The 11,416-nt window shown below is 39.5% G+C and overlaps 1 protein-coding gene and 1 long non-coding RNA gene across 3 annotated transcripts; one reads left to right on the plus strand and one right to left on the minus strand.

Moving 5' to 3' along the window:
• Positions 1–7,051: 7,051 nt before the first annotated feature.
• HOXB2 (homeobox B2) lies at positions 7,052–9,487 on the minus strand. 2 transcript variants are annotated; one of them, XM_072111628.1, is made up of 3 exons: positions 9,367–9,487; positions 8,434–8,978; positions 7,052–8,040 (listed from the first exon to the last, which is right to left on the minus strand). In XM_072111628.1, exons 2-3 carry the CDS (start codon positions 8,798–8,800, stop codon positions 7,400–7,402), a joined length of 1,008 nt encoding a protein of 335 aa, XP_071967729.1. In that variant the 5' UTR covers positions 8,801–8,978; positions 9,367–9,487; the 3' UTR covers positions 7,052–7,399. The 2 variants fall into 2 exon arrangements, with proteins under 2 accessions (XP_071967729.1, XP_071967730.1); XM_072111629.1 differs by having other exon boundaries at positions 8,434–8,807; positions 9,367–9,478.
• Positions 9,488–9,527: 40 nt separating this feature from the next.
• Positions 9,528–10,863, plus strand: LOC140064583 (uncharacterized). The gene is made up of 2 exons (XR_011847775.1): positions 9,528–9,882; positions 10,510–10,863. It is a non-coding gene; the product is annotated as an uncharacterized lncRNA (long non-coding RNA).
• Positions 10,864–11,416: the final 553 nt, after the last annotated feature.

Below are 11,416 nucleotides of genomic sequence, written 5' to 3' on the forward strand. Positions count from 1 at the left end.
TCTCCAGTACCAATACATGAGACATCATAGCAGGAAGTCTCTGTTCTCTATTTAAAGGGTTATTCACACGAAGGACAAGATTCTTAAATATACTCAGGATAACAAAATAACACATTCTCTAATTCATTGTTATTAACCAAAATGAGGCATTTCACAGATAGAATTCCAACCTGTCTCTATCAGTCCTGGTATGCACAATTTCTGTTGCCCCTGGTTCCAACCATGAATTTACTGATTTTAGGGTTGGGGAAGACATATTGTTCTCCTGTCTGATGCTGCACTGAGCTCCTATCTGCCTCCAGCCTCCACCCTTGCATTCCAAGACAAGCTCACTGACACAGAGTAAAGCTACAAGCTACATACAGATAAGGTCTTTATCCAGGGGAGGGGGAGACACATCAGATCTGAAAGTGTATGTTATAGGTGAGATGTAGCAGAGCTGAGAATGTTATTTGCATCTCATGGATCTTGTCATCTTTCTTTCTATGTGTCAGATACTCATGAATGTTCAGAGGCTAAATGACATGTATACAAACCCTGTACCCTGATAATCTAACCACATTGTCAGCACACTGTATCTCACAGCACTAGAGGGATCATGAAGTGTCTGCTTAGAGCAGGGGTCTCAAACTCGCGGCCCGCGGGCCAACTGCGGCCCGCGGGACAACATTTTGCGGCCCCCACCTAGAAAAGCACCGCCCGCCGTGTATTCACGGCGGCGGTCGGGTCGCGCTGCATGGAGAGGGCTCACGGGCTGAGCCCTCTCTAGAGCCGGTAAGTCTTTGCTGCATATTGCAGCAAAGGCTTACCGGTAACACCCGCGATCGGTGCCAGCGCCGATCGCGGGTGCTTTCACAGCGATGGCTGCCGGCAATGCTGCCGGCAGCCTCAAAAAGATAGCGGCGCATGGGCGCCGCCATCTTACCTGGGATCGCCGCTCCCCTTGACGTCATCGGGGGGGCGGCGATCTGTCTCCATGGTAGCCTCGGGTCTTCCGAAGACCCGAGGCTATTTCGTTTTAACCCCTTCATTACAATGTGCTGATAGCACATTGTAATGAATGAGGAGGAAAATCCCCATATACTGCCATACTGTAGTATGGCAGTATATGATAGGATCGATCAGACAACCTAGGGTTAAAGTACCCTAGGGAGTCTGAAAAATAGTATAAATAAAAATTAAAAAAAGTTAAAAAAAAAAAATTATAATAAAAAAACATTAAATTTCAAATCACCCCCCTTTCCCTAGAACTGACATAAATATAAATAAACAGTAAAAATCATAAACACATCAGGTATCGACACGTCCGAAAATGCCCGATCTATCAAAATATGATAACGTTTTTTACAATGCGTTTAACCCCGTTACGGAAAATAGCGCCCAAAGTCGAAAATGGCACTTTTTTGCCATTTTGAAAAATATAAGAAAATCTATAAAAAGTGATCAAAAGGTTGTACAGTCCTAAAAATGATATAATTGAACATATTATTAAATTTCGCAAAAAATGACACCACCCACAGCTCCGTACACCAAAGTATAAAAAAGTTATTAGCGCCAGAAGTTGGCAAAATCAAAAAAAATAATTTTTGTACAGGAGGTTTTAATTTTTGTAAATGTATGAAAACATTATAAATCCTATACAAATTTGGTATCCCCTTAATCGTACCGACCCAAAGAATAAAGTAGACATGTCATTTGGGGCGCTCAGTGAAAGACGTAATATCCAAGCCCACAAGAAAATGGCACGAATGCATTTTCATTGCATTTGGAATTTTTTTCCCGCTTCCGAGTACATGGCATGTAATATTTAATACCATCACTATGAAGTGCAATTTGTTACGCAGAAAACAAGCCCTCACACAGCTCTTTACGTGTAAAAATAAAAAAGTTATAGATTTTTGAAGGTGGGGAGTGAAAAATGGACATGAACGCACTTGGTGCAGGTCAGAGCAGCGACTTCATCTTCTTCGATGGGAGGGACACGGGGAGGCAAGTACCGGGGGGGAGGGGGGGATGGAGTGTCCCTGACTGGGCTCAGTGCGGTAGGAGCTTGGGACCCCTCGGTGCACAGGACACGTTCATAGAGAAAACACGTCTCCCCGCTCGGGGCTTTCCTTGCGCTGGGAGACGCCATGACATTTGAATCTGAATAATGATATTTTGTAAGCGCATTTTGTGTGGAAAACTTGATGCGGCCCAGCCTTACCCAGAATCTACCTCCAGCGGCCCCCAGGTAAATTGAGTTTGAGACCCCTGGCTTAGAGAGTCCCCGCCCACACTCTGGAATTTTACACTGGCCATCACTGAGTTATAGGAGATAAAACAGCAATAAATCTGAGTAAAATTGTAAAGTAACGGGTTAAAATTATCTTTATTGTGTAAACATCACTAGGGCATTGAAATTTGAAAATGTTCTTTCATGGGAACAGCTGAATATTAGCATGAAGATGGGTATACAGGATACAAGTCATTTAATGGACAAGAAATCCTCACATAACAAAACATGAAAGAAATTAGGGTTCCATTTCATCAAAATTGAGTAGGACCACAAAAGCTATATATACCATAATTATATACAGTATATATCGCATGTATGCCGGGATCAGAGTGCTTTGTTGTCAATGGAAGATGGGGAAAAGGGATTTCTAGATCCCATTCTTATGCCTTGAGAGAATAGGATGTCGCAGGTTTAACTTCAACATGTCCTTTCCTTGTCAGGGGACAGTCAGGGACATACATAATACATTGATGTCAGATTCTGTATAATTTGGGAAGAGCTTCTTATATTACGTATTTAGGCCCCTGGAGCCAGTGAGAAGGCTGGAAGCTGCATTATATTGTACAGAGTTGCTTAATGTCAGGACTATAGAAAAGTATACCCATATATATATATATATGTGTGGCACTGTTTCGCGACGTACACTGTTTCGCACCGTTTCGTGTTCCATCTTTCCCCTATGTGTGTGGCCGTGCAGCACTGTTTGCTATGGAGAGGGGTCACCCCCGCTCCAGCGTGCCGCCATATTCCGGACGGGTATACATGTGTGTGAATGTACCCTTAGGGTATACAGCACATAGATTGTGCGGCTGTGATGCAGCCGCCTGCAACACAACTGCATAAGAAAAATCATAACAAAATTATTATTTAGTGACCGTTTCATGTTTTAAACTGTCACTAAATTATCTTTTTTTTTTTTAATTATTATCACAATTCCTTATTTGATGCAGGCACATCACATTTCACACCTGCATTGGGTGTTTCCATTACATTCTCCATGTTAACAGGTTGTAATGGGAACTAAGAATGGAATGTGAATGGAAAGTCTCTCTTCACCTTCCATTCCACATTGACTTCCATGCTGCACAAAAGACACTGGTAAAATTAATAACTGAAATCTACGCCAGCCCAGGACTGATGTAAATTTCATTTCCAACATGAGGGCAGTGCCAAAATAACTGAGAGGTCCAAACCTCATAGAAGAAATCTACCATCAAAATCCATCATGATTGACCAGGGACACTTACTCATACACCCAGTCACCGTGATTGTGGTAATCTTCTTATATTAATTATCCACAGCCTAATACCTTCTAAAATCAACTTTAATAATGATGCTAATGAACCTGAAAGTTGACTGGGGTGGTTCCCAGAGCTATCCATGCTGAAGATTCACAAGCTGTTACACTGACTCACCCTCCCAATGCTCCCTCACCACTTCACCCTTCCTTTGCAGAAGTTTTAGCACTCAGTGGAGGAACTTGCACAGTGTAGCAGCCTGTGAATCCACAGCATGTGGGGGCTCTAGGAATACCCACAGGGGCCCTTCTGACTCATTAGCATAATGTTAGAGGTTGATTTTAGAAGGAAGGAGGACATAGATAACAAATAAAAGAAGATTACCACAGTCACCGTGCCTGGATCTACGAGTAAGTATCCCTGGTTTATCATGATGGATTTTAGTGGTAAATTTCCTAATAATTCTGTTGTGACGCACGTCGGCTGCGCTGATCATTAAGACTTGCATGATCTTTATTCCTGTGTCAAAAAAAAATTGTATAATAATTTTTTTTTTTTTTCCGTCTGGCAGTGCTTTATCAAATCATAATCTAACATTTCCTAGCAAATATTCATATCAGTATACTGAGTTATAAACATCTACAAAATGATAGTCTTTGTCATTCATTGATTCATTATAGTTTTCCATAGAAATTCTTGCTTTTCTATAACTTGAATAAGTGTCCCAGAAACTGTGAAATTAGCTTGGTTAACTTGGCTGGCCAGTGTTTTATTTCCTTATCTTCATTACAAGGGATGAAACTTGGCACTTGCATCCCCTGCTGCCTGGTGTTGAGATCCTGGTAGTGGAGGGTTGTATGGAAGGTTTGCAGTGTTTGTACAGCTGATAGTGTAGCATTGGTGAGCCAGGGGTGTATACTGTCCTCTACTCTGTACATAACACTATATTATTCTCAGATGCTTTCTATTTACTCTGTGGTTTGTAGCTTCAGTAAACCAAGTTCTCTGGAGATGTTAAACAACTGCTTTAAATAAACACAATTGCTGTAAATCACAGATCTGAATGGTAAAAGGGAGATGACACCCACACACTAGTGTCAGATATCCAGTGTAAAGCAGCAGTGATAGAAGGTGCTTCTGTATATCCAGAGAGATGTGACATCTGCACCTGGGACTGGAGGCCAGCCTCACTGCTGCAGTCAATAGGAGGTCGCACATTAAGTCCATTGAGTAGGAGAGGAATTGATCTCTCGATGGCATCTAAGCGCCCAGTAACTTTAGAAAGTCATTATGGTCTGACCAGGTTCTTGTTAAAGATTTCTGTCGATAAATGTCAATATTTACGTCTGGGTAATTAAGATTCCTCCCTTTTTAAGGGTTACCTTGCCTTACCACACTGGAACACCCCAACCTTCCCTCCCTAATTTCTTATGTAACTACCCTATGGAGGTTATTAATCATCCATCAAGACAGCCTGTCTCTCTCTGGCCATCTCCTGGAGAAGAGTCCTGCTTGTTCTAGAACCAGTATGCTCACATTTTTGCCAATACTAACAATACTCAACACCTAGATTCTCCTACATCCAATATTACACTCATCTGTGCTATAACTCTTTAGAACAATTTGGACATTATGGTAAAAAAATGTTGATATTACTATGATAAATCTTCTATTTTTCCCATATTTCATCTGTGAGCTCTGTAGGGGCACATCCATCATGGTTGACCCCAGTCATAACCCAAATTCAATCTGAACCCGAACATCTGACAGTCAACCGACTGACTGATGTCAATATCTCTCCATAGAGTCCCCTGCAGGAAGCCCAGGTCAACCCACCACAATCATTACACCCCCCAATTCTCTACATATGATTGCTTTTGCTTCAGCTGGATATGGAACAGTTTGTGACCCAAGTTTCACAATCAAAGTTGTAATTGAAAATGTAATAAGATTTTGAAATAATATCTGTATTTATTCTGTTTATATGATATACATAATTTCATAACAAATAATAAATATTAATAAATATAAATATAATATATGCTGCATCTATTTAATGTATTTATCATGTATGCCTCCATCTTCCAATGACAGCACAAAGCCCAGCAGCATTATGTGCAGACTGTAGCAGCCAGTGATTGTGATGCAGCCAGCTGAGCACCTTGATATATGCTCCATCGAGGTAAATACATCAATACAATTTATGTGGGATGTGAATAGACACGAATGCCCCAATTCCGCTATAATATAAACATTTTACACGAGACGTGTGCATATCTGTATCATCAGATGTATCTCTGGGGGGTTATTTGAAGGCTATTAATATTTTATGCACAGATGTTGTGTAGACTCTGGTTTACTGTGCTTCCCAGATTGTCAAAAAACTGGACCCTCAAAAGATTGGTGGAGCTCCCCGATCTGCCATAAACGCCCCTATAATTCACACCTCGCATCCTTTCTCTGTATTGTTGTATTTGGCTAGACTGTAGACATATACTAATACTGGAGTGTGGGACATGTGACATCTACAAACTTTGTGTGTGTCCTTGTGTGCATGTAGTTAGTTTGTATGCATCTGTTTGTGTGATTATCTACGTGTATTTAGTGGAATCGTGTGCATGAATGTGGGTTATCTAGTGTGTGTGATCCTATGTGATATATATGCATATATATGTGTGTAATTATGAGTGTGTATGTGTAATCATATTTATATGGGTGATGGGCGTTATCGAGAGTGTGAGATCTTAGGTGTATTTATGTGTTCTTATGATCTTGTGAATGTGTGAATATATACAGTGTGTTTATGTGTTATAGTGTGTATGATCTTGTATGTATATGTGATCTTGTGTATTTATGGTTGTTTATGTGTGTGTGATCTTGTATGAATATGTGTATGTGTGATCCAGTGTGTATTTGTGTAACCCTGTGTGTATATGTGTGAGTGTATGTGATCTTATATATATCTGTGTATTTTATATTTATGTGTGTTTGTTCTTGTGTGTGATGTATGGGTATATAGGTGTGTGTATGTGTCTGATGCAGTGTGTATTTGTATAATCTTGTGTGAATATGTGTGTATGTATGTGTAGGGGTGTGTGCGTGGCAGATCTTATTGTCTGCAGGCCTCCACAGGCAGCGCCATTTTGAGAGTTCTCATCCACTGGTTTCTTCCATACATTTGTGTCTTTGTAATGCTAATTATAAACATGTTCCCTTCATCAAATCTATACACTTTCAAATGCAAAATTTGCTGCAAAAAACGTATAAACACAATATATACATATGTAAAAAAATATATAGAAACCCCTATACTCCTCTCAGATACCTATAATACAGCGAGCCTGCGACTATATCATCTCAAAGATCATCGCTAATAAAAAATATGTCCCACCTATATAAATGTTCACATACAAAATACATGATATAAAATGTATATAATAAGTACGATACACAACCCTCGAGGAAATCTAGGGAAAGTGGAAATGTAATAATAAAATAACAAAGTCTCAGAATGATTGTGTTTTTATTAACGTGTCAAAATCTGCACACGGAATATTATAAATACATTTCTATGAAAATAAAGTCAAATAAATAAATATAAAATAGCTAATAAACTTGAAATAAATACTCTATAACTTAAGCCTTGTGCCTAAAAGATCTATACCAACATCTGATTTCCTGAGACGTCACTAAAAGTCATTGAAAACAAAACAAATTTTTTTTTTTTTAAATCATTTCTAAAATCCTGATAATTTTCACATGGTCAAAAATAATAATAGGAGATAATAATTAGCAATAACTTCATAGGAAATAAATACATAAAACATATCGAAATAATATCAGAGGCTGAAACTAACTAATAATAATAATAATTAATAATTGCCTAGAAGTCTAGATTGTGGAGATCTTTGCTGCAAAGTGTGCTAGTGAGAAAGTCGATATCTTCCTGGGAGAAGTGGACAGGACTATTGAGGGAACCATCTGAAATGTGTAGGCAGGAGTCTGCAGAGAATAAAGTCAGCTCTGACAATAAGGAATTGTCCTGGCTTTCTGAGAGCACATTGTCCATGCAACCCACCTCTACTCTGGCCTCAGTCTCACTGGTGGGTGTAGGATACAGGGGGCTTCTTGGATCAGATTCTTTGCCTGTAGGAAGCTGCTGAGTATTAGCCAGTTTGGGGGTCTCAGACGTAAAGGGATCTGTGTCCCTCAAGGAGTCATTGCTGTCTAATCCTTGCTGATAGGAAGGACTATCATCCTCATCATCACAGTCTTCTAAATTGGAGAGAGACAGATCTCCATCCTTGTGTTGGGTCTGTCTCTTGTGCTTCATCCGGCGGTTCTGGAACCAAACCTTGACCTGCCTCTCAGTGAGATCCAACAGAGCCGCAATCTCCACTCGCCGGGGTCTGCACAGATACTTATTAAAGTGAAATTCCTTCTCTAACTCCAGTAACTGGGTGTTGGTGTAGGCTGTCCTTAACCTTCTGGAGCTGCCGCTGGCGTCCTGGATCCCGGGCGGTTCTGGAGAGATAATCACTGGGTTTAAGTAATTCAATAGTTAATGACCCTCTTCAAGTCATTCAGAGAGTAATCTTCCACTAAGCTCCATATTACAAATTTTATTAGGACATTTGTATACCAGCTTGATACATTGTTCTGCACTGCGAACACCCCTGGTGCTAGCATCTTTTTGTACTGGGTGCAGGAGCTCCAGTGTTTACAATTAACAAGAAAAACAAGAAATAGACGTGTAAACAAAAATAAACGGAATCGTATAAACAAATGGAATCCTAAACTAAATGCTGAAAACCCGAAATTAATTGAATCGTGTAAACACCAAATATTCATAAATTAAATCATGATGTATACAATAAATAAATGGAATGATATACACAAGAATCCCATAAAACAGACCTGCTGGGGAGCCTCCTGCAGACTCCTGTGCTGCCAGGGAAGCTGGAGGAGATCCTTGGTTGCTTTTCTTCCCTGATTTCTTTTCTTTCATCCAGGGGAACTCTGTAGCCAAATGTCCAGCAGGCTGGTGCAGGGGCTGTTGGGCCAGGCCATGGTCTGTGCGTTTTTGGCTCTTGGTCCTGGGCTGGCTGCCGGATCCAGGATTCAGGCTAGGGATTGTTTGTTCAAAAGGAGGAGGAATTAATGTCGAGTCCTTGATTGATGAAGTTTGAAATGTCTCCAGGACAGCAGGGAAGGACGTCAGGCACTCTGCAAGCGAAGGCTGGCTGTTTATAAACCCGATCTCCCTCTCAAATTCAAAATTCATGGCCAGCCTAGGGGTGGGAGATCCAAATATTAGGGTCCCAATAATCCCGAGGCCCTATTATTGTATATTGCTGATAAATCAGACGTAGGGGGGGACCCTGCTGTATTAAACTGGAGCCTGGGCGACTTACAGCCAATTCCTGGTCACATGACTAAAACTGACCAATAGCATGCAAGGCCTGCAGGAAAAAAAAAAGAGTGCATTATCACTATGAATTAATTCCTATAAATGTGTGGGGGGTCCCCAAACTGCTTCATGTAGTCTGCATTTATTATTTGGCAATATATGTATCATGAGGGACAAGTATGGAGGTGTTTGCAGGACATGGGGAATGTACAAGGGAAATGGAAAACATTGATCTCCTTCATGTTTAGGATTAAGGGAAAAAAACAGCAGCCAACAGAGAATAAGGTATAGATGAAGGAAAAGAAATATCCAAGACGAGTGAGAAGCACTTAGCGAGTCTGAGGAGTAAATCCTAAGCAAGAGGCTGCAGATTCCTGAGAAGGTGATCAATCTCTGCTGGGAAGGGGTCGGTGTCAGCAAAGAATTCCTTCTTTTCTTACCAAGGACATGGGAAACGTCCGGAGAACCCAGGGAAAATCTCAGCAGAAAACTCAGGCACAAACCTCAAGAAGATTGAAAATCTCAGCCATAATGTCTGAGGCTCCGAGCTGCTTGGTGCTGGGCTGGTTTTGGTCCTAGCATGGAAACTTTTGTTCCTGAAAAAATCTGTGTGGGTGGTGGGTGTACAGCTGGAGCAATCCTGGCAAACCCCAGAGAGGGTGAAGTGGTTACAACAAGAGGAGCCTCGCACAGGAGGACTCAGGGGGTTACAATGTGCTCCGGCTTTAAATTATGATTTTTAATTTTTCTTCTTTTTGTATATTTCAGAGTAACAAATGGGAAGCAGTAACCAGTCCTTTTCATCCTATAGCTGGACCTGCTGTGTGAATATCAGAACAGGACCCAATGGAGAATATTAATTTTTTGTAGGGGAGGTGGGGGATGGGGTTAAGGCTCAACACATATGTACAGAGTATTGTTGTGGCTCTTCCATCTGGTGCCATTCCTAACCTAAGGTAAGTGTGTGTCTATATAGTTTTTTAAAGTGCATTTTATTATTTGTTCAAGGCAGATACTAGATAATTAAATTCTTAGTTATGAAAAAGATGAATAGAAAGATATATTATGTCTATCTAAAAATATATGCATCATGTAGATGGATGATTAAATAGTAGATAATTTAATCGATAGTTATGAGATGGATAGAATGAGAAATAAACTGATATATGATAGGTATTATGTAGATATATAGCTCACATTTGATAGACACAGATAAAGTTATTTCCTATTATCTACCATAGAAATAAATCCACTTTTTTTATTTGGCCTGTGATGCATTTCATTGGACCTATCACAGAGATAGATTTATGTCTAACCTAAATCCTATCTATCTATTCCATCTATGTATCCATCTCTGTGATAGGATATTGGTTAGATAAAGATATCATAGAGATAGATCAATAGATAGATATTAGAATATATTTTGGATATAAAAGTAATGTACATTGTTACTACTTTTGCTATGCTGTTGTTTTTGCTGTGCATCATATTATTGGACATTTGGTAGCACTGTTAGGGTTGAGAACACAAAATGCCTTTCATCTGTTTCTTTCATCCTCAACGAATCGCCATTTTCCTTGCAGATAAACATGGCGTCCCTTCCATTGTACAGTCTGCAGGATACTATCCCTGGATACAGTGATACATCCAGAGCAGAGCTGGACCTTTCCAATCTTCTCCTGTAACAGCCAAGAGCAAATAAGTTTAATTTCATGTAGAGACTGCTGTGTGTCTGTACTGCTTGAGGATTACATCTGACACAGATTTAATGAGGACTGAAGCAAGAACATTTCTGCAGCCAGAAGACAGCTCCATCCACTATATGAATGATACACTGTATTACACCAATGGAGATAGGAGCTTGGGCATAAACGAAATTGTGTATCATTCTTGATTTTTTCTTAACTCCATTTTGCATATTAAACGTTACATCTGTATTTTATGCTTTTTTTTGTTTTTTTTACACATCTACAGTGATTTATACAGATGAAGTGTGAAGGTTCTAACCCCTACGAATCACATTACACCCTCCTCGGCCTGTTACCGTCTCCTTCTATTCTTTCTCCCTACAGCTGTAATATTATATCCATTCCTAGGACACTGGACTTTTCTCTCCTTTATACTATGTTGTCTAATCATTATGATCACTTCTCTAGGTTATTGTGTACAGTTTTAGCTTTAAGTTCTCACATTTTCACCATTTCTCTACGATCATTTTAACCCCTGCATTGTCCTCCGGGATTGCCATACTGAATAAAGTATTGTAAGTCATCAGAACGGAACTAATAGTATCACATTAACATATTATACTTATCAATAATTATAGCTATTAATAAAAAAAAATATTATCAATAATTATACTTTATATTGTTTTATGTTGCATAATGTTAAAATTCGTATTGTATTATATAAATCTGATTTATTTTATTGTATTTAAAAAATTATAAAATGAAAATGATAAAATTATAATAATAATTCTTATTATCAGTA

Source organism: Engystomops pustulosus, chromosome 6 (genome assembly GCF_040894005.1).
Source record: "Engystomops pustulosus chromosome 6, aEngPut4.maternal, whole genome shotgun sequence".
Classification (NCBI taxonomy): Eukaryota; Metazoa; Chordata; class Amphibia; order Anura; family Leptodactylidae; genus Engystomops; species Engystomops pustulosus.